General features: G+C 39.2%; 1 protein-coding gene across 1 annotated transcript in view; it reads left to right on the top strand.

Moving 5' to 3' along the window:
- Positions 1 to 25,092, top strand: part of LOC116898461 (collagen alpha-1(XIX) chain-like) — a 92,999-nt gene that overhangs the window by 42,663 nt on the left and 25,244 nt on the right. The window contains exons 7-8 of the mRNA XM_032899718.1: positions 13,710 to 13,754; positions 16,295 to 16,339. Coding sequence (XP_032755609.1) covers positions 13,710 to 13,754; positions 16,295 to 16,339 — 90 coding nt within the window. The remainder of the gene's footprint in view (positions 1 to 13,709; positions 13,755 to 16,294; positions 16,340 to 25,092) is intronic.

Here is a 25,092-nt window from a genome sequence, read left to right as displayed (position 1 = left end):
ACTAACTGCATTTTGGAATCATCAAATAATACTATAAGATTGGGCAGATTAAATACTACTACTATTGTGAACTGACCAGTGTTGCAGAGTCACCCAGGGACTCTGCTCTCCTAGAGGTTTGCTTTTTGATCTTTAAATCCAAGAAAGAACATTCATGGAATTAGCATAGAGTGTTGGAATGAGTACCACCTTGGTGTCAGAAATCTTAGGAGAGAATATCTCTTAGTGGCTTTGATTCCTCGATAATGTCCAATCATTGGTTGACCATGAAGAAAGACAACATTGTAACAATTACAAATCACTTACATTATAGACATTCAATGGATGTATGTTTTCCTCTTCTTTCTATTCATTGGGGTTGAAGAAGAGGTGGAACCCAGCCCTTTCAGGGTTTTATGTTCTTACTTACATGACTTGATTAGACACAAATCTTCAGTTATGAGGCAATGTCTAACAATTTTCAATTGATTAAGAGGTTCAGTACATAAAAGTTTGGAGTTAATGTATATCCTTTGATAAATCACAATAGTTGCATTAAGTTTCAATCTTCAAATATATAATATTGAATTCTGTGTTTTATTTCCAAGATTATCTGGTATCTTCTCAATAGTGGTTACTAGTTTATGAGTGCTCCTTTGCATTTTAATTAGACCATAATGGATTTGAATTTGTGAACATTAGACAAGGAGATCAGAAACCATCTGGACATTCTTACAATTTACATTTTCTTATAAACTATTAGATATTGTTTAGTAGTCTTTGGTAAATTTGAGGTTTTGAAACAATGAGAACAAATTTGAGAAAATGACTTCAGAACCCCCTTTCCTATTACTTGGCAGGGCAATGTTCCTATGGGTGTGATTTGAAGGGACCTTACTGTAATGTCACAACCTAATAAAGGCAGATTCTCATTCTTATTTATGGAAAGCTATTAGTAGTGAAATAACAAATCTGAATAACAATGTATGCAAATCTGGTCTCACCTGGCCCAAGGTCTTCTAATGACTCCGTGTCTCCCTGAAGACATCTCCTACCCTCTCACATATATGACGAGGCATCACATAGCTTTGTACGATTGCAGCTAAAACCTTGATGGCTTTCTTATTAAGTATTCAGAATAATGAGTTGTCTGTGACATTTTTACTCAGGTACCTCATTACTGCTCATTTTGGCCCCTCATGGCCCACCCCCCCACACTGCTTCTCTCCTTTCCCAAAGAACCCCCTTTAAAAAACTCCTAAACGTTAATGTTCTTGAACCTACACGTGATTTGAGCAATTTGGGAGATCAATTTTCCAGTTTGCTTTTGTATCATTCCACATTTCCACCTAATTTCCCCCAAATTTGCTGTCCATGAAAAAATTGTCTAGCAAATAATGTTGGCATGAAATTGTAGTGTACATTAATAAAAAATCTCAAGTGATAGAGCCAAGCTCTGGTGATCAAACCACTCATTTAAAAAGTACCATTACATTCCACTCTTCCAAGGATAAATTTGTTGGACTATCTATTCAATAATGTGGGCAGCATGAGAAAAATCCGAAGCATAAACATTGGTGCCCACTTAACTCACTTGAGAAATGCTCTCTCTTTGATGTTAACAATTAATGTACCTTTTATGAATGTCTAATGAATAATTAAGGTCTTCTAGTGTATAGATGACGGTAAAGTTGAATTTGGCACCCCTGGTGTACCTGGAGAAAAGACATGCTGACTGGCGATTTGAGTAACCTTAGTGCCTGTTTTATATAAAGTTGAGTCAGGAAGGATGGGGAAAACGCAGAACTTTTATTTCTTGGGGATCAGTGCACTGTGGCCCAATGATAGGGCTGCCAAAGATACCCAATGTAAGGTTTTGTAAATGAACTTCCAGAGAAATACAAACTTGCTTGTTCTTTTGTTGCTCAAGGCTACCTTTGAGCTACACAAACAGGCTAAGGAACTGTGGTAGAGGCTATAGGGCCAGTAACGACCCAAATATGAACTGTATGGCTCCTTGGAAAGAATGTTGTCCTTAGGAACATGAAAAAATAGTCTTTTTAGCAACTGAGCCCCTTATATCATCAGTTTTATGGCTCATACAGTATAACATTTTGATTTTATTTAATAATATCATAATTTACATAAAATTACATAAATGTATATATAACTTACCTAAATCTACATAAATGAAATACTTTATCATAATAGTTCTATTTCAGACTACATTTTATAGCACTGTGTAAGATATACAACTTACGATACAAGAACTATATTTAGGTCTATCAATAAGACGATCCGATTTAGTATCTAGATAATAAAGTGGCTAACTTTATTTCAGATTTCTCTTCTAATGCCGTAAGGGCTATCATAAGCAATTACTTCCCTCACTGGAGGTTAATTCTGAAATTCACTGTATTACCTGGACCTAGCACGGTGGTGTTCACCAGCAACACCAGCCCTCAAGAGGCTGATGGAGAAGAAAGGTGAAATTCTAAGCCAGCCCGGGCTATGTTACAACACCCCGTCTCCAAACACTAGGAAAAACTGGCTCATTTTTTCATGCAATCCTTATAAAATTTAACATTTGAATCTTAAATAATTTATTTTTATTATGTATGTAAGACTAAAATTAGCTAGTTGTCACATGTTGGTGCTAAAGAAAGTCTTTCTTTAGGAAAGTAAGCTTTTGGCGAGCAGTCGAGTCCATCCCACCTTGCTATCTTGAAGGCTATGATCCTGTGGTATTACTTATATGATGCGGCCACAGGATTAACTGAGGCTGCATTGGTATATCAGGAGCCAGACAGCATTTTTTGTTAATGTGTTTTGTCCGTGTGATGGCTGTTTGGTTTTTTGGTGACACTGGCTGTCAAACCTAAGGACTTGTGCATTCTCAACAATGTTTGACCACTGAATTCTACTTGCAGACTTTGAGACCGGTGTTTCTTTTATCCCCATCTATTTATTTATTTATTTATTTAGTCATTCATTCACTTTACATCCTGATCACAGCCCCCCACCTCTTCTCCCAGTCTCCCCTTCAGATAGCCCCTTCCCTCATCTCCCATTCCCTTCCCCTCTGAGAAGAGGGAGGTTCCCCCCCCATTACCACCCCCATCCTGGTACATCAAGTCACTGCAGGACTAGGAACATCCTCTCCCACTAAGGCCAGACAAGCCAGCACAGCTGGGGAACAGGATCCACAGGCAGGCAACAGAGTCAGCGACAGCTCCACTCCAGTTGTTGGGGGCGGGGGGGACCTGCATAAAGACCAAGCTGCACTTCTGTTACATGTGTGCAGTGTATGGGGTGGTGGTGGCTAGGATCAGCTCATGTGTGCTCTTTGGTTGTTTGGTTGGTTGGTTGTTTGGTTGGTTGGTTGGTTGGTTGGTTGGTTGTGTTACAAGAAAAAAATCAGATTCCTAGAAAGGAAGGAACATATGGGGCAAGTTGATAATGCATTAGAGCAATTCATCATGGCACAGAGATGACTATTACTGAGTCTCTGTGTTTCAGATCTTGTTTCTTTCCCTAGAGCATGCTCTTGGAGGCAGGAGTACAACTTCAATAAAGGGCAGAGGGATAGGGCAACTGCTTATAACCTAGTTGAACCAAGTCTTTCTTAGAATTGGGAGTCTGAAAACTTGGCCAAAACGCAGTGGTTAGGGGAGTCCCAGACAATCAGTTAATGAGTATCAAGGCCTGCTTGAGGCAAGTGTTCTGAGACTTTGAAAAGCTAATATAATAAATGTGTTCAAAACCTTGGCAAAACTGTCCATCAAATACTCCGCTAGATACCTCAAGCAGTTTAATTTCGCATCCAGGTTACTTCAGTTCCCCCTAAGAGTCTCACGGGCTATAGGTTGGTTCATCTTCTAGCGGAGCTAAATATGGTATCCGCTTATATTGCTTTCTCTGTAGCCAGGTTCAGGTAGCTTCAGAGGCTCCACATAGTGGCTACCATCACTGTAGTACTTAAAGAAAGACTCGTCTCTGGCCCCATCCTCTTCCAAGGGTCTGTGTCACTGGAGGTGCCATCCCTACTCCTAACTTCTCATTAATTAGCTGTGAAAAAGATTTAAGGCTCACACATGGATAAGAGCCACCACTCCCAGGGTGGTGTTCTGACTTTTATAATCCAAGGTTTATTGTTTATTTAAAATCATGCTAGTGAGCATGCGCAAAGTAAAATTAACAAGAACATCACTGTTATTTTATTTGGTGATATATATTACAAAGTATTTCACTCTCAGGAAGAAAGATCAATCTTTTAAATTTCAAAAAATTGAAATAACATTGTAATTAGTATTTCAGAATATTTGTCTTGTCTTGTCTTTTCTTAACTGGTTTTTGGTGTTTTGGTTGTGAACTTAGCCTTTCCTTAATGGCTGAGTCATTTCTCCAGTCCTAATTTTTATAAATACATTTCTAAAGAAAATTATTTGTTCACGTATCTTATGTGATTATGGTTATGATTAGATATGATATGATATGATTACGATTAGAGTCACATATGTTCCAGCTCAATTTCCCACATTTTCATCTGGTACCTGTTCTTATTCCAATAATTTATATTTTTCATTCAGTTTACATCCCAATCACAGTCCTCCCCCTCCTCTCTTGCCAGCTCCTCCCTTACAAAACCTTCTCCCCATGGCCACCCCTCCTTCTCCTCAGAGAAGGATGAGCCCCCTCGGGTACCACCCCACCCTGGGACGTCCCAGCAGGACTAGGCAAATCCTCTCCCACTGAGCTCCAACTATATGGTTCAGGTAGGGGAAAGCAGGTTCAATGTCAGGGAACACAGACAGAGACCGTTCTGCTCTGCTTGTCAATCCCACATGAAGAACGATCCTCACATTTGCTATAAATGTGTATGGATATCTTAACTTGTGAACATAAGGATGCTTTCCATGTCACCTAAAAAGCGTCACTGTGCTTAACTAAGTTACACTACACACCCCGCCCCCACACATATGATTTGTTGAAATATCTTGGAGCAAGTTCGCAGGCAACATGTCACAGAACATACACCTCTGGCACTTTATTCTCAAATGGAGTATTTTTATATTTAAGCTGAAGCTGATTTGTGGTCACAGAGTGAGACATATTTTGAGCAGTTATTAAGTAGGATTTGCATGCTGGTTTCAATTTATATTTCCACACAATATGATACCGTAATGAATCAAATTATTTGCGTGCAAACTTTATCTTTCTAAAATAGACTTGCACTTTGAAGTTCAGCGAAACGACAGCAGTAATTGTTTTTAAGTGAAGACTCTAAATAGAGTAGTAGTTTTCCACGGTCGCACTTTTCTTTGGAGACAGAAGCAAAATAATTTACCATGTAGCACTCTTTTGTGACATGTACTCTTAGAGAATGGAGTCATTTGAACTTTAAAGATAAGGAATTATAGCAACTAATTATATTCTCTTACAAATTACCCCATCAGCCAGTGCAGACAAAGAGATACCTGTTTGCTTCTGGTAAACTTACACGGGTAGTAAAAAGCTGCTGCTAATAAATTCAATGAGTGGAATGGATTAGTTTCCAGGAGAAATGAATGCTTTAATGCATAGAATCACATACATACACATACCACCACACACATGCACATTCCCTCATATACTTGCACATAACCTCCCCCCTCCAACCCCCACATCATGTGACTGTCCTGCAAATTCAGCTCTGGAGCCACACTTGTTCTATCTGCTGCATGTTTCATTCAAAAATTTGCTTTATGATGTGCCAGTGTCAGGTGCATTGTTTGGTGGAGATGTATATACTATTTAGAAATATTATTTTCTGATAATGTCTATTTTAAATATGCAATCATAAAAATATTACCAAAGTAGAGCCTACATCATGCTAAAGTAATATTTACTTGCTGAATGACTAATTTATTTCCTAAGGAGAACCTCCCGCTTTATGAGACAGGGTGTCACCTTGTAGCCCCGACTGGCGTGGAACTCGCTAAGTAGACTAGGCTGGCCTCGAATTCAGGGATCCTCTTGTCTCTATCAGTTGGGTGCTGGTGTTAAAGGTGTGTACCACCACCCCAGTCAGGAGGAAGCAGTTATTAAACTAATTTTGTTCCTTATGGAGTAGGTAGAAAGCGAATACCAGTCCTCAGAAATGTACCTGACAATAAGCAAGTAGAATTACCTGCCTAGATCAGGGTTCTAGGACAAAAATCCTTCTCCGTTATCACACAGGAATTATACTGAACCCACGTTAGCTTGATCTTAGTGACGAAATGAGAGGTTCATGAAAGAGTCAGCTTAATGGCTGGCATAAATGTTTAATAACTAGAAGATGCATTCTAAACACAGAGATTGATAATGTTCTTGATCAGAGCTCTGGCTTACTGTGACACTAAATCATCACCCACTGGAGGGGATTTATTTTATTCAAAATTTATTTAGCAGGAAATGTTAAAATAAAACTCAAATATTTTCTGAGTCTTTGACCTCTTTAAAAACAACAACAACAACAACAACAACAACAACAACAACAAAATTACTGTTCCTAGATCAATGAACCCATTCAGAAGAATTACACACAGTACCACAAACTAGTATCATGTTGATAAAAACAGCCTCTTATGCAATTAATATCATGTGCTAAGCACTGCCAAGATCCTCCTCCTCTATACTCACTAATTCACTACTTACCAACCTTTTAGTTCAGATCTGTTTTTATTATTTTTGGATTAAGGACCTAATATATAAAGACAATTAAAACGTCCCTAAGCTTCATATCCAGAGAGGAGTGGAGTCAGGAGTGAAGCCCTGCCCGCGTGAACTCCCTGTGCATGAGACTTCCTGCAGTTTCATCCTGGGGATGCTGCCAAGTACCCTGTTCCCCTTTCACACTCAGTTAGAATTAAATCGCAAATCCATTTTCCTTGCAGCTTAGGGAGCGGATTGTGAAGTTTGCTCTCTGGATTCTGCTGTGTTTCTCGTCTTTAAGTCTGTGAACCCCTTTAACGTAAGATCTTCTAACTCCAACACAGATACAGGACTGAATCTGTCTCTGAAGAATTACTGCAAGCTAGCTCATTCACCAAATGAGAGGATTCTATAGCTTTACCTCCAGAAATAAGAACACTGAAAATATGATGGTTTAAATATTGTCCATTTTTTCAAATTCGAAATTAGATTTTGAATATTCTCAGAGTGTCACAGAGGCGATTCCAGGGACCTGTAGTCTGCCCTTGATGGGCGGTAGCCCTCTCATGGCTGCTCTCCGGGTTAACCTGAGTGCCCAAAATAGGACAGTCTACCTTTACGTCTGCTACCAAACATGATGTGATTCATGCGCACACATCTCTATAAATACTGCCCAAGACAATAGTATTAAACTTAGTACCCTGACGTTGTTAAAGTAACCCTTAATGGTATTAACACAGTGGGCCGGTTGCTAACTTGCCTGACATAAGAAAAGAGTTAGACTGCCCTCAGAATAAGGCAACTTGAAGATAATGGGTCTTGTCTCCATAAACTCTGAGCTCCCGTGCATTGTACTGGATGTGCAGAAACAAGACTTATTTATCCCTCACTGTCTTTGCATTTCTTTTTCTTCTGGGGAATGAAGTGATGGGGTTTGAATCTTGATTTTTTTCCCTTAAAAAGGCATTTGTGAGAATGCTACAGCTCCAGGAAATAAAGGCAGATGTTGTTTCACTCTATGTACGTGCAGACGAGTCCTGTAGCTGTCGTGAATCCTAATGAATTCTGTTCTAGCCTGGTCCAGATGTGGCGTTAATGCCTCAGAGACTAAGAAACTTATAGGCGTTTAGTGGAAATAATTTTTGTTTAAGTCGTTTGGCTTCCTCTGTGCACTTCTAGTTTTACCTAATTTTTCCATGGACAATCAGAATTAAGCTCATTTCCATAGTTTCTCCCCAAGTTAAGAAAAAAACAGCTTAATATGTATTTGCACATAACAATTTATTATTGGAACTGAAACCACTAAATGAGAACATATAACTTCATCCAACAGTAGGAATTTTATTTATTACATTTAATAGTATAATTACATTTCTTCCTTCCTTCCCTCCCTCCAAGCCCTCTCACATGACCCTCCTTACTCTCTTTAAATTCACGGTCTCCCTTTTATTGTCATTGCCTGTATATATGTGTATTCATATACCAATATATTCATAAATATGACCCGCTCAGTCTTTGTAATGTTACTTACACTCATGTTTTCAGAGCTCACTATTTGTGATAACCAATTTGTGTATCCTTCCTCAGGGAAGACGATTTCTCCTGCTCTCGGCATCCCCAGTTGCTTGCCGTTCTTTCTGTAGGGTTGAGGACTCATGTGCTTTTCCCTGTTCACTTTGTCATGTGTGTTGTTCTCATCCTTGTTCAGCTCCTGTTGGATGATACAACATTTTTTTAAGGCTGATAAAATATATGTGAAATTTATGTTAACAAAAACGACCAAAGTTTGCCCTTGTGTTGATACTGCCAATTATAAATGTGCTCTGCAAGAGCAAGACAATGAAATCTCAATGTTTTATTTTACATTTCCATTCAACTGATAATAGTTTGCAGTGTTATCAATTACCTATAGAATCAACTTGTATTTCACCAAAAAAGAGGAATCATCTGTATGCCTGTGTATTTTTAAAAAATATTTTATGATGAAGGTCTCATGAAATCATTTAATAAGCAATATTCAGAGAAAAACAACCACAAAAAATATAGTTTCAATACTCTACTTTCTAGTTTCACTGACTAACATCCCAAGGCTAACATGAATTCTCTGTGGAAAACTCTGGCTCGATGTGGAGTGTCTTGACATTGCCAGATCAGTCAGTGTCTACTGATATAATACAGCCTTCAAGTAAGCAGGAACGAAGAAGCACAGAGGTAACAGAGGGACAGGAAAAAAACCTGGTCGTTCTGCAGCTGACTCTCTTTCTCAATGGTTTCTTATTCCCTCCTAATGCCTTCCACTCACATCCCAAGTAGAGCAGTTGGCAGCCAGCACAGCAGATGGATGACAAGCTGAGCACATACAGCATATCTGGCACCCGGGCCCTTGACTTTTATTTACCAAACAGTTAGGCAGATCTCAGGAACCCAGTCTGCTAACACCCCAATTTGGTTCGTTGTGCAATCAGTATCTAGCACATAAATATTAAAATATCACATGGAGAAAGATCCCGCACTGATTCTTTGCATAGCTCAGTGGCTAATTATCTTATTCTTGGTATGTATATTGCTAACCTAGTGAACAGTGGATCTGAAAAAGATAACTGCTATAGTTTAAGACATCTGTGACTGTGGATAGTAGTCTCCCTGAAGTGGCTCCATCAGAAGCGTCTTTCAGCCAGCCAAGTCAGAGTCAGTTGTACTAGGTAATGGGTAAAGCCATCAAGTAAAAGTGAGAGATTAAAGATGAGTTCAGATGATTGATATCTTGATCCCTTACCATCATCATTACAGACTACTACATTCAAAAGTCAGGCGGGTTTTTAATGAAGCCTTCTGGTCTATCAAGCAAAACTGGAAGTGCTTCCGGTCTCCTAAGTTAGTGTTTTGTTTACAGCGCCAATTTCGTGTGTCTATTTGCATGGGGGCTCCTGGAACAGAAGGAATCATTGTCTCTGGTATCTCAGTGATGCCTGTTCTTGGACCAACAGAGGACACCCAGGTTGATAGACTCTTCAGAAGTTCAGACTGAACTGCACAGAACTCAAGGAAACCCCAACGTATGGGGGAGGGCAATAAAAGAGAACTGTTAAACATCTATGTTGAGGGAAGAGTGAGAAAGATACATTAGTAAGAACTCCCTAGGTTTTATGCAAAGCAGACTTCAAGGAAGTAGTGGGGAGGAGTATCTCTACCAAATGAAGCTTACAAATGATACTTCCCAAGATGAAATGTAATCGGGACAGTGTGTACAGCTCCAGAACTTGCTTCCCATTTCCCCATCACCTGCTCTCCCTGCCCTCTTAAGCAAGCCTTACTGCATGGCTGAAACTAAGTTAACCGATGGCTTTAGCACAGCTAGGCTCCAGTGGAGGTAACTGATATGGAGTCACGCTATCAATTACTCATCACGAGGAATACTCTAAACAGGAAATGGTTTGCAGCGACTGGTATCTTACTGTCCTCAATTAGGAGCTGACTGATGGCACTGTGCTCTATATCTTAAGTCATCTTTCACTCGGTGGAGTGCTTGCTGCGGGTGTCAGGAACCACAGGTATCAGATCCCTCAACAGATGATTCATAGTAAACATCTTGATTTCCCTACTATGGTATTGAAGTTTCAAAATTATTTAGACTGTCTTTAACCTACTCTGACAATATAATAAGGGCAAACCTTTCCTTCTGACAGAGCCACTTTCAGAAGATCATATCAATTTCATAAGATCCCAGAATTTTATCAGGTCCTACAAAAGTGGCTAAGTCCCCCTAACTTCTTCACGAGGTATGCAAGGAAACTTTCACCACCCCTCCAAATAATTCCTGAATTATTTTTCTCAAAGCTCAATATAACTTTCATTTGTCTAATTTGGAGACGAGTTGGAGCTTGATTTTTTTTTTCTTTGACAGAAAATACTAGTAGTGCTTATACTTGGTTACATACTCAGTATATGATAATTTACATATTTTCAGAAGCAACATACATTAATAGAAAAACAACTTTAGCATCCCAAACAACATGATGTGTCTGTGTGCGCGTGTGCGTGTGCGCGCACGTGATGCTCCATTTTTGTTTTGTTTGAGAAGATTTCTGACAAAATACACTGAGTTTTGAAAGCCACATTTTAAGAGACACAGTGACTAGCCAGTGTATACCCAGAAAGTAGGATCATATACTCAGAGACTCTAAACTGTAGATAACAGTTTAGTGAATGGAAGACTTGAGAGCGACCCAAGTGGATGTCATGTTTAAGATCTAGAAGAAAATTTTCTCCTTTAATTTAAGACATCAGAAGTAAGGCTAGTGGGAAGCGATTTGGGTTCAGAAAGCTTTAATTCAGTAAGCATACATGTGCATTTCTTTTTTCTTTTTTACTTGTGCTCACAATGTTATTCAGACAGAAAAATTAATTAGAAGCTTAAAATAGTATTTGGTGGCAGTGGTGAGTATAAGACTATATAGCTTATGTATTATTTAATTAGGGAAGTGAGTGTGTGAGTGGTGCCCATGGGGAGGTCACTGAACAACTTTGGGACCCAATTCTTTTCTCCTACCATACATGTTCCAGGAATTAAAAGTTTTGTAATAGAAAGAATATCCCCAAAAACAAGTTTTGAAAGGTATGATTTGTTTGAAACTACTGATCATAAATTTTTCCAATTATGAACTAAAATCTTGCTTGAAAGATAAAAGAGAAGCATCTTATGCTTTGTTTGGACTACGCTGGGGGGAAAGGAAGCAGGAACTTAGAAACACACACACACACACACACACACACACACACACACACACACACAAATGCATGCACACACACACACAAAACGTAAAACAGATAAGTGCCCTTTCAGTGGTGTTGGGGAAGTACTGATTTTGTAGGTAGAACTAGGTTTACCCCGACTGCCAGCGTTTCTTTGGGCTTTGCTCCTACAGTTCAGAGTAAGCACTAAAGTGACTGATGTTACCAACATAATGTTTTCGGTTAAGATTTTCTAGAGCCAACACATGGCATTAGCATGTTTGGACTATCGAAGTTTTCATGGAAATTCACACCCCCACCTTTGAGACAGAGATGGGACCCCGTAGGCTCACAGTTCTCAGATGGACTAAAGGGAATTAGAAGTGATTATAAGCCTCTAAGTAGGGAAAGAAGTGAGGTCGGTTAACATTCGCCATAACAAAGCATAGTATTTTAACTACAGGAGTCACAGAGTGTTGACTAAAGGCACACTCCAGCACTCCAGCACCGTGGTATGTAAAAGTTGGCTGCTAACAAAGCTATCCCCACTCCCTTTTCCCCGAAACGGGTTGTTGGCAACGTGGATACCGTATCATTGTACTTTGGGGGATTATATGCTGTATCTGGTGATCCCAAGTAACTTGCAATGTGATATAAAACATTATATTGGATCAACTGAGGAAAATGATCTGCTTCTTAAGGACAAGTGGGCATACTTCAGTGGTGAGTAATATTAGAGGCTCTATTTCCATAGGATGTTCTTTGGCATCAGATACTTAATGTGGTTTCGTTCTCTCTTTATCAAATGTTGTAGCAGCTTTCCACCAGTCTTGCCGATGCCTTGGGTCAAGAAGCATACTAACTTTCAAGTGAGGGAAATGCTTAGCACACTGACGATTAGACTATTTTGATGCTTCCCCATGTAATTACATATCCCAACCAAATTTGGCCTGTTCTCTAATGACAGCAGTTATACAGTGTGTTACTTGGATAGTTTCATCAACAAAGAAAACCTGTAACTCTAAAATAAAATGTGTGCGCATACATGGCAGCACACTTCTGGTAGAAGAGGAAAAAAGAAGCAGTAAAGCTTTCCAAAAAAAAATGTATTAGCAATAAAATTAAGATCTCAATATTTAGGCAGAGTATCTCATTGTTATTTTAAAATGTGAAGACGTGGCTTTTTTCTTCGTATACTTAAACTACCTTTAAATAATTCTTAGAAATGACATTTGTGTTCTAGACAATCCTTAAAAACTGTTATTTTCTAAGTGAATTTTCTAAATAGTTTACAAAAATAGAGCAGATCGTATTTTGAGCTGCCTGAATCTCGACACTCAGGAGCCAGAGTAAATTCCTAGAACCAAGTAAATGCCTGAGGGTCCACAGAGAATGCATACACCCTCCCCGGAGTTTCTCTTTCTGGGCGGTGTGCTGTTCACAGGGCAGACTTGTCAGAGCAATGACCAAGAATTCCAGCAATGGAACCTGATAGGCATCTGCTGAAAACATTTATGCCCATGACAGGAGCTAGACAAGTGGAGAGGGGACTATTTCACATAGAATTGCCTTTGGTATGACTTAGAGTTCAGCTCACAGTAATCAGCAGTTATGGATATGCACAATGTGACAAGGACATTCACACACACACACACACACACACACACACACACACACACACACATCAGGTAAGAAGAGACTTATAAAACACAATTAAATTGGTTGCCAGGAACCACGTAGGGAAGCAGGACATTGGCTACAGCTGAAGGACTAGAGTTTGAAGCCCAGTCACTGTGTAACAGTCTATAGAAGATGATTATGAGAACAGTAACTCTCTGATGAGTTTGTTAAAAATGACTACCCATAAAAAGCATTTACTCATATATACAAAGGTTTTAAAACAAGGAAGAAGGAAGGAAGGAAGGAAGGAAGGAAGGGAAAGGAAGGAAGAAAAGGGGAGCAAGGAAGGGAGGAAGAGAGGAAGGAAAGAGAAGAAAAGGTTGGATTATTAAATAGCATGTGGAATACATGGGATATGAAATCATTGAGCATTTACTTGAATTTTCAGGTGATATTACAAGTTGAATAACTCTGAGACTGGTCCTTAACATCTCAGAGTTCCCACACACTCCCCCTTTTTTACCTTAGCATTTGAGGCAATCGCCCTGTAGTTGTGACATGAAAGAAAGTTGGAAGACCAAACACTTAGAGTTATCAAGGAGATTGTTATGTTTCCTCATAATGCTACAGGGCCCTCTTTTTTGAGGATCTTTTTTTGGGTACCATTTGTGACTAATTACATTTATTTTGGTTACTCCTTTTAGGGTGAAAATGGCTTACATGGAACTCCAGGATTACCTGGTCAAAAGGTAATGAGCTTTTGTAAATGTGTCTTACAAACTAAGCTAATAACCCAGTCTTTCTAAGGATGATTCACAGAAGCTTTTCCTTCTTGGAGACCTCTCAAGGAAGCATTCATTACAGAGTATTACTATATGCTTTCCCGAGAATCAGTAGTGATGCTTTCTAAAGGCCATGGGAGACTTACAGGAGCACCAGAAACAGTGAACAATGGAAAAGTATTTTCTGTGGTCATTTCCTATGGAAAGCACAGGCTTTCCTTCTCAGATTGGATTAAGCAAAATATTTATAATGACCTAAAATATCTGGCATTATAAGAGTGTTATATACACAACTAAGCTCTTCAAAACACTGTTTTTTGCGCTGATGGTGCAGACCAATCCTCCTAGCTGCACAGGAGGTGGGAGCAAGAATGTTGCATGTTCACAGCATGTCCACAGCCTGTCCACAGCTGTCAGCCTATAACGTGAGTCTAAGGCTAGCTTGGGAAATTTGGTGAGCTTATGTCTCAAAAGGAAAAGTAAGGAGAAGGCTGGAAACAGTTCATTGCACAGCCCTTGCTTACCCAGGACGAGGCCACAGATTCCACCCCCTATATGGGAAAAGTCAAATGTGCAGAATGTCACATTCATATTCATGATGAACGAGAACTTTAACGCCATCCTGGATGAATTTCTCAGTGCCTGAGATCTTTCTCATCGCCGAAGTGAACTTCCTCTGTAACCTTTACTATCTATTCAAGGTCTGCCCTCTCCCGGGAACCAGATGCACAGAAACGAATACACTCCAGGTTCCACTTTAGGTGGGGCCAGTTTTCCTGATAAACCCCACACAATCCCACCTCGAGGGAGAGCCTCACTTATGCAATTTTAGATGCCCCCCTTCAACGCCAAACATGTCATTTCTATATTCTAGTGAAGTGTTACAGGTTTTCATAGCAAAACGTTTGAAAGCACTATGCAACTAGGTTTTCTTACACGTAGCTGGTAGTGTCATTTGGAAAGACTTACTTTTATGGATAGTTACAGCAGCTTTTAGGAATGTTTCGTTACATAGCCCTGTGGAGAGAATAAGTTTGGATTGGGAGTCATGAAATAGCATGCTCCTGAGTCTCCTCATGGTAGTTCTAGACCAAGCCTAGGGGTACAGCATGTGCTGTATCTACGAGTTGAGTTGCAAGCCAAGGGATGTGCGGATTTATCTTCTGGGAAATTGTTTTGGACTTTCCAGCAGCTGTTTGTGGTGGCCGCATCCTGCTGACACCGCGGCTGAGGCGCTAGGGGCATTTAGCAGCTTCAGGGCCAGCTTGAATTACCAGATGGAGCTAAATTCTATATTTTAGGGGAAACACTATTATAAGTAAGGTAGGCCTATGTACCTATTAACTAATCTATTGTTTGCTGATAATATTTTAAGGCTAAATGAAGCAAAATAAAATTATTTAATTGTGTTGAAACACAATTTGACTGTATTCATATGTTAATATTCTCATAAATCACACACACATACACACACACATATCATATCATGCCACTTTATGGGGGCATTACAAGAAAAGCTGAGATCTGAAAGTTTTCATCTTTAGCTACGTGCTGGCACGTGTTAATTTATTATCCCAGTAAATAATAGTAATGGAGGTAGAAGGATCTGGAGTTCATGAAAGGTCACCGTGAGCTATATCATGAGTTCAAGTACAGCCTGGTCTACGTACTATCTCCTCTCAAGAGGACTTAAATAGAAAAAGAAAAGAAACAAATAAAAATATTGATCTCTTATGCCTGTACACTCAGAAGATACTGACTGGATGCCTTAGGCCATGCCCCCGCCCCCGGCGGGTGGATGCCACATACAATCCGTCTCTACCATTCACCTCACAGTTGTGCAGCCATAGGTCCCTGACACACAGCATATACTAAATGTGTGATCAGAATGCCATTAGTCTATGTGTGTCAAATTCAATCTGAAAATAAACACGAAATTGGAAAGGATTCGGCTGAGGGATAAATGGTTGTGCCTTTTACATTTAAAGGACAGCGTAGAAAATGGCCCCTCTCTTTGTGGCTGTGAGTCACATGAGCAGAACAGAGAGAAAACGGAGTCTGCAGGAAAGTAGGCTCAGGACTCCAAGGTCCACAGCTAAATCCGGTCATTATAAACCTCTCCTTACATGCTCATGTTGTGGAAGGTCTCAAAGAAGTCCGTGTCTTCTGTGTTTAATGAGACGCCAGTGAGAACAAGAATGTAAACTCGGTCTGTGCTGCTTAATTCAATTCTCAAAGCAAATGATGGTGGCAGCACCCTCATAGGCCTAGGATGTGGATACTTGGCTTTCTGAGGTGAGATTTTCTAGGTAGGCAAGTATTCAGAAAGCTGTTCCTTTAGTATTTTGCATCATTCAGACGTTGTTTTGCTTTATATCAGCTTAGAGCTTCATAGCGCAAGGGATTATTTAAACCAGTGTTTATGAACTGTTAGAAATATTATTATGAAAAGTCCAAGAACTGTAAGAACCGTTCCTATTACTATACACCATGCTCTTCTTTTACAGGGAGAACAAGGACTCGAAGGCATCAAAGGAGACACTGGTGAAAAGGTAATCCTTTCCAAATGTGTTTGTAAGGATGAATTGTGCTCCTGACATAGTAGCTTCATGTGACATTTAGCTCCTAATGTTCTACTGGGAATATGTAATAACTTTATAGTGATGCTAAAATATTTGCATCGGTTAGAGTAGTCTTAATATCTGGTGATTGACAGAAATAGTTCTAAACTTACTTAGCGGTCAGGCTTCCTTAGTTAAATGTATTCCACTTATACATAAACGATGCAAAGATTTATTGAGCACTGTATTTTTATGTTATGGTGTCATTGGTCGACTATGGCTGATGACTGACTGAAAGATTGCTAGTATGGACACTGGTCTCAGGATTTTTTTTCCTGGGGGGGGTTAAGAAAACAAAAGAGCCAACTGTAATGGATCAGAATTATTCCAAAGTTTTAATGCAGGGGTGGTTAAAAGTTGTGGGTGGTATATAAGAAACTCAGAGGACTTTAAAATGCCGCAGGTCACATTACAAGTGACTTGTTAATGCCACGAGGTTACAGATCCAGAGTCAGAGAAAAGTGTGGGGGAGGCTTCAGGCAGGGGCTGAAGGAAGCATTTTTTCCAAAGTAGTCAGTCCCAAGTGTGAACTTTAGCAAGAAGCATCGAGTTCTGCCCTGAGCTCCTGTTGGCTAAGCAAGCGGAGCCCATCAGGTGGATGTACCTCGTGAACCTGGATACCCTGAGGCTCAAAGCAGGATGGAAATCGGCAGCCTGTAGTCCTTAAAGAAACAGGATCAGGTGTTATCCCTGTAACCCAAGGGTCATCACATCATCCTCTCAGAAAATCAAATCCTGTGTATTATACTTTTTCACATTTTAAAAAATTGGATATTTTTTATTTATTTACATTTCAAATGTTATCCCCTTTCCTGGATTCTGGTCCATAAACCCCCTATCCCATCCTCCCTCCCTTCTTATATGAGGGTGTTCCCGCACCCATCCACCCACCCCTTCCCACCTCCCCCCTGACATTCCCTTTATATTGGGAGGGGAATTGGGTCCAACCTTGGCTGGAGCAAGGACTTCTCCTCCCATTGGTGCCCAACAAGGCCATCCTCTGCTACATATGCAGCTGGAGCCATGGGTCTCTCCATGTGTATTCTTTGGATGGTGGTTTAGTCCCTGGGAGCTCTGGTTGGTTGGTATTGTTGTTCTTTTGAGGTTGCAAACCCCTTCAGCTCCTTCAGTCCTTTCTCTGACTCCTCCAATGGGGACCCTGCTCTCAGTTCAATGGTTTGCTGCAAGCATTTGCCTCTGTATTTGTCAGGCTCTAGCAGAGCTTCTCAGGAGACAGTTATATCAGTCTCCTGTCAGCATGCACTTCTTGGCATCAACAATTTTGTTTGAGTTTGGTGGCTGTATGTATATGAACTGAATCCCCAGGTGGGGCAGGCTCCGAATGGTCATTCCTTTAGTCTCTGCTACAAACTTTGTCTCTGTATCTCCTCCTATGAATATTTTTGTTCCCCCTTCTAAGAAGGACTGAAGCATCCACACTTTGGTTGTCCTTATTGAGCTTTGTGTGGTCTGTGCATTGTATCTTGGGTAATCCGAGCTTTTGGGCTAATATTCACTTAGCAATGAGTGCATGCCATGTGTGTCTTTTTGTGATTGGGTTACCTCACTCAGGATGATATATTCTAGTTCCATCACTGTTAACCAGCATTTGATTCTATAAATAAAAAAATACTAAAGTCATCTGATAGCCCCCCCAACCATTTAAGCAACCATTCTTTCACAGATGTACAGCTTCAGCAGCGAGTAAACGGAATAAATGATCTCAAACTAGCCAGGGACACTTGCTCGTGTTTACCATCCTTGGCAGTGATCACTTATTTGCCTCTTCTATAAGTATTTATAGAGACAATGAGCATCTTCTATAATTACAGGACAAATTACTCACATTGTGAGCTACATGATAATTACCTTTCCTCACTGATGTGAGAGAGAGCACCATATAATAACCATGCAGTTGAGAAAAATTCCATTAAAATTATAACCATTTGAAAGGGTCTTTTAGAAATACCTTGAATATATATATATATATATGTGTGTGTGTGTGTGTGTGTGTGTGTGTGTGTGTGTGTGTGTGTGTGTGTGTGTGTGCTTGTATGTTTTAGAATAACAGGTATTATCAGGCCATGACTTTACGTTTTATTTACATTTATTTTTTATTCCGTAGTACTATTATACTTATAGAAATAAATGAAACTAAGCAATGTATAATGTCCTTTCTATAAATTAGTCATTAATACCCTTACGTTTTGGTTATTTTGCTATCCTCTGAATATAGCTGGTGTTTCATGGTAATACATGGATTCTCACAGACTGAACATGAATGAAATACATTACATACATGTATCACAATGCTGTAATAGAATCCATTATGTAGAATTAATGTTAATCAAACGTTGAAAAAAAGAACACACATTCAGTGTATTTTGCTTCTGAGTTTTCTCTTCTGCTTCCTCATGTCTATTGACTGTTGCATTCAAGCAATCCTTTCTACCATAAGGAGGGAACAATTACGGAGACTGCTTTAAAAATGGCAGAAGACACTAAGCTTCAAAGAGAAAAGACCACTGAGCATCATAATCCTGATGGTTGAATCATATTTAATAATCATGTAATCATGTTTGTTTAGAAAGTTCTGCTTTAATTACTATTTGCCATACACTAAAGTTTTGAACCATTTCAGCATTGCAAGCTGGAAAAAAGCACATGAATCATACCTCTGTCTGTTCTATGAAACATGTATTTTTCCATAGGTTGAATAATTATGGTCATGTGATTGGCTTGGGTTTTGAGGTAGAGAAAGAAAAGTCTAACAGCCCTCAATTTGGTACGAAAGGAGAATCTTGGGTGCCTCACAATGCATTGTTTTCTGAACAAAACCAACCAGCTACCTTAAATAACATTTCCTTGTGTCAGAATAATATATAATTATTTTAAAAACATTTCCTCTTAAAATATCATATCTTTTTTATACTATGTTTAGAATGTGATGATTTTCAGTGACACAATACACTAGTTGTACACTAAACAATTCAGGAAGTTCTGAAGAATTTCATGTCTATCAAGGACACATGGTTATGTGCAAAAATAATATTGACTCAGAAATACAGTATATGGTATGTTGATTTCCAGGTGTTATTTCTACAGGTAGTAGAAACCAAATTCAGAAATCTGCTGTTCATCATATCAGAAAATAAGGCTTCAGACTAATTTAACTCACTAGATTGGCCAAGAGATTTTCTCCAAAGTCAAATGTACAGATGTGCTGTTCTTAGTCCAAAGAACTTTCCAAACTTAACAAGTACAGGTCTGTTTAACCCCTGATATCCACGGGAGATTGGTTAAAAGACCCCCTGAACATGTCAACAATCTGCAGATACTCAGGTCCCTTAAAGGGAATGGTGAGTGTCCTATGCATATCCTCCTGAGTAATTTAATTGACTTTAAATTATTTATAATGCATAATATAGTACAAATGCTATGCTCTATTGCATAGAATAATGACAAGCAAACACTGAGTGGTCAGCACAGAGACATTTTAAACACAGTTGTGTCTATTCTTTGAGAATTTCATGTATACTACACATTCTGTTCATATCTACACTGCTATCATCAGACAATTCTCCCCTCTCAACTGTACCTCCCCCCCCCAGTCTTCCTTCATTCCTTCCTCTACCTCTATCAAGGATAATTAGTGCTTCTTTTATTTACGTAGCAGTGGGGCCATCCACTGGCGCATGGGGAACCTACTAGCGGCACCCCCTAAATAATTATTTCTCCCAGGCAGCAATCAGCTGCCAATGGTTCCTCAGTTAGGGGTGGTGCCTCATTAGACTCTTCCTAATCCATTCTGGAACTTCAATAGTTTTGACCTTATGCTGGTCTAGGGCAGGCAACCACAGCTGCTGTTATTCATGAATGTTAACAACTATGTCATGTCTAGAAGTCATAGCATTGGTGGCCAAGTGGTAGCCACAGTTGCCGTCTAGAAGACAGCACATCATAGAACTCTTTCCTTTCCTCCAGCTCTTTTCCCTTTTTCTCTTTTTTTTCCCGGAGCTGGGGACTGAACCCAGAGCCTTGCGCTTGCTAGGCAAGTGCTCTACCACTGAGCTAAATCCCCAACCCCCTTTCCTCCAGCTCTTACATTCTTTCTCTTTCCTTTTCCGTGGTGTTTCCTGATCTTTTGGGGTCGGGTGTTACAGATGCCTTCTCAATTATTGCTGAGCATTCAAAATCACTTACTCTTATGGGCACTCACTGTTATGAATCTATGCTTTAATTACTGCCCACTGCAAAGAGAAGCTCCTTTGACCAAGATGGAGAGTGGCCCAGATCTATGGGTATAAACAAAGATATTTAGAAGGCATTTTGATAATATAATTATTTAGCAAAACAACAGCAAGGAAGTAGGCTTCCTTCTCCAGCCATGAGCTTTACCCTTTATTAATTTATCCCCATTGAACAGGCCTGAAGTACACTCAGAAAGTGGTTGGTGACCTTCCTGTGCCACAGTGCATCAGTAGGAATATTTTGCCTCATAGATCCATATCGTAGCATTCAGGGTCCAGTGGTAAGACAATTGATATCTTTTCTTGAACCTACATAGCACTTCCAGATACTAGGAATGCTAGCCAGCAGGGAAGACATTTTCCAGCAAGTTCAGAATTGATTTCTCTATGTCTCCCAGTCAAATTATACAGTGTCTTCACCACTAGGGTTTATTATACAGTGATGGATAACCAAGAACGTGGCTACCCATTGCTCCCAGTGTGGCTCCACGTTGTACATGGTACAAGCCTAAACTATCTTGTGAGCCTCTGTAGGCCCGCTGATCAATAACTCAGGAAGGCATCCCATGTCTATTAATGAAAATTTCTCTTCATAATCCATGTCTTCTGAGCACAACATTGTCTACCCATACAGGATACCTTTGTTTGAACTCTTTTTCATCTTACTTATATTTTTCATTAGCTTATTTCACTCAGTATGTTTTCTAGTTTAATCTATTTAACTGGACATTTCGTAATTTAATTTTTTCTTAACATTGAAATAAAATTCTGTCGTGTATATGTCTCACATTTTCCCTTCTCTGTTTCGTTAGTGAATGGTCATCTAGGTTGATTCTACTCCCTAGGTAACAATGAACATGAGTGTGTAAGTATCCCTGTGTAGATTATAAGTCCCTTGGATAGCTGTGAACAGCTACTTCTAACCACAGATAAAAGCCTTCCATGTTATTGAGCCAAGTCATTTCTAAAGTGAAACTTACCTTAGTGGTTGGTTAGTTTACTCAAAAACAGTTATTTATCAGATAGGATTCTCTAAGAAGACAACTTCTTTTTTTAAATCCATCATGCCACATGGTGGCTCATAACTAACTTTAGTTTTAGCGCCCACTCTCTGGCATCCACAGGCACCAAGCACACATGTGTTGTACATACATACATACATACATACATACATACATACATACATACATGTAGGCAAGACATCCAGACACATAAAGTAAATAAAATGAAGTGGAACGTTTGGCCCCACTCAACCCATTGTGAAATCCCATTTCAGACAGAGAAACTGAATTTACTGAATTCAGGCTTATTTTTTCTGAAGTGCAGTTGGTTTTGATTTATTCATGAGTCAATATTACATATATTGACCATATGTATAAGAAGGACACAAAGTGTTTCAGCTACTTTCAGGTTTCTCATTTGGGGAACTAAAGTGAACAAGATTTTCGAATCTCTTAATTTTAGTTCAGTTTTGGGGGTTGAGCGAGAGCGGTGTTGAAGCATGCAGCACCCGAAGCATCCTCCGGCCTTGAGTGTCCGAGATGAGCAGGTTATAGGGACTCACGTCTAGGCTTACGGGAATTACCCATTTTCACTATGCTGTTTATTGATGTTTTCTCCCGCTCAGGGTTAGGCTAATAACAATGAAGATGCTACAAAACTAACAAGTGCGTATGGCCCACACTCTCTTAAAACCACCACTGGAAAAACAGACCTTGTAAATGGCTAGTGATGTGATTTTTATTGTCCTGCTGTTCCCAGAGTCGTCTTTACATGCTGAAATTCCACAAGATATATGTTTGTAAGTCAGAAAATTATGTTTAGCCAACTATTCCTCCAGTTTTATAAGTGTTGTACTTTTTTTTTACTGGAGAGTATCTGCTGGAAAAAATATCCCACTGAGCCCTATTTCTGGTCAGTTCCTGTAAATGCACATTATTTAGTTCTATGAAATGTGTAACATTCAAATGAGTAAAATTACAAAACATATTTTATAATCTAGAATTATATGCCTATATGTACATGTACATGCATATGTATATATTCACCTTAATATTAGAAAACTGTATGGCTTCATTTATAGTTAAGCCCTGTATCCAAACATTTCTAATTTTTAATCAGAAATCCACACCAGGCAATTTTCAGGTGATACAATTCAAATTTTCAGATGCGAGCTTAGAATGCAAATGTGTGTATGTGTTTGTGTGTGTGCATGTGCATGCTTGAATGTGTGTGTTCCTGTTGTTGATTTTATTAATGTTGAGTTCCCTTGCAGTAGTTATGTATGCAACAGTCTTTTTTTTTCCTGGTGGTTGCTTTTGATGTTTTAGAAGGAGAGATGGCCAGAGCTTAATAGAAAATGTCTTGCCCTGTGTATTTGGATTAGTCACTCATGCTGGGTTTTAGTCGAGTGAAAAGAGCAGTATTGAATCCATTCTTGCTGTTCTATTCACAAGTGTTTGTAGAATTAAATCATAGCAGCCTCGGCAGGTTTTATGTCCCACATATAACAGTGACATGTAAATGTAAAGCTAGTAAGCGGGGTAGGGGATGAACTTGGTAGAATTTTGTTCATTTATGTCTGACAGATTATGACATATACTTAAATTTATAACCAAACTTGAAAGATGAGACAGAATTTTTATACTAGTACCTGGAGTAACAATCACTCACGAATAAATAACTCACACACTCCTAACAGTATATATCATGACTATGCCTAGTCAGGCAATCAATGGTAATTATTTGCCCTCAAAAAACAATGATTATGACTGAAATGACATAGGATCTATTACCCAGAAAGCATGGTCACCTTAGCCTACTGTTTATTTAACTGTTGACTTGTTAAAGGCACAAAGACGTCGAGGAGCTAAAAGGGAGCCATGAGCTTTGGCCACTTCAAATTAAATGAGAAAATGGCCCAAGAGAAAATTCATGTGGTTTATAATCGTCTCTTTGGGACATTCTAGGGCAGCATTTTAGGTCAGTCAAAAGTCTCGTTACCCAGATGGAGAAGTCCACACTAGCGGAGACATCTGCTAACCTTGTCAGTGTCTGCTGGTGTGCATTCCCATGGTGACTGTGACATCCCATGGTAACGGTGACGAATTAATAAACCCATGTTAATGACGTTTTATGTAATAGGACATGAAAATGTGCTCCCAACCTACCCAGTAGTATTACACAGAGAAACTAGATTGACAGCCTCTTGCGGTACTCATGGCAGCCTGTGATTGGCGTAAGTGAGTCACATGTTCCTGTAGGCTGAACTGTAGATCGTCTGTGCTATGCTATCTATGTGAGCCTGTGTGTGTTCCTTACCATGGGCTTTCCCTTTATAAGATACTATCCTATTGAACAGGATAGTTGTAGGAATTTAAAATATGCCTAACAAACAAAATATACTCTGTAAAATGTAATTCAGCAAAAGCCAATCTATGAAACATACACAAAATATTGGTATTTCGGGAGAGGAGGCTCGACACAATTAGTATCTTTAAGTAGCTTTGAAAATGTTCACAATGTTAACTCCTAACTTTCCTTCTAAACAAGTAAGTAAAATATTCAAGAATATTAGCTACATGTACAAAATAATTACTCCAAACCAGCACTGACATAAAATAGCATTGACTTATTTAGCATGTTTTTGTATGGCTTAGCTTGGTGATTCTTTAGTCACATTGATCCTGTCTACTTTGCTCAGAGATCACTTCTTTGCTGGAATGCTGGCTGAGGACAGCTGATCTATGTTGGATTTTGAAAGGCACTGTGTCTTTATTCTAGATGCACACTCTCTTTCCAAAACTTATCACAGACTTTTCCGTAGGCAAGCGTCCAATAAAAACCAACAACAACCACAAGCAAAACCATGTAAGGCCTTTTGAGGCTCCTCCCTCAGACCTAGCAGGCCACATATGCACAGTGTTCTGTTAGAAAGCAAGTCCTACACCCAGTCCAGGTTTAAGAGGTGTGGTGTTAGACCCACCCACCTTTGGGTTGTAGAAAGGGTGGATATATGCGGGAATGGGAAGTAGCTGGACTTCATTAAAAATGTGCACAAATGAGATACAACTCCTACCTTTAAATCAATGGTTTAGAGAAGTTGATTGATTTAACACCTTTACTATTCTCATTCTCTCATAACCTAGTTTATTAGTCATTCTTAGTAGGGTGTAAAGACTATAAAAATATTTTTCAGCACTGCTTCATATGTAAGACCATTGTAGAAAAAAAATAAACTCATTGTAGTGGTGACAGAGAAGTATTCGTTAACTATGACAATGAATTATGTTCTACTTCTATATAATATCATGTGCCTTTTAATTTTGGTTACAATAAAACTATTAGAACACAGGGAAAATGCAAGTCAGAAATGAAACGTATTTTTCAGAATTTTTACTATTAATGCTGTCTTGGCAATTATACTTAATATTT

The sequence above is a fragment of the Rattus rattus genome, chromosome 4 (assembly GCF_011064425.1).
Source record: "Rattus rattus isolate New Zealand chromosome 4, Rrattus_CSIRO_v1, whole genome shotgun sequence".
NCBI lineage: Eukaryota > Metazoa > Chordata > Mammalia > Rodentia > Muridae > Rattus > Rattus rattus.
Note: the sequence above shows the minus strand (reverse complement) of the source record. Positions and strands in the feature narration are given on the sequence as shown.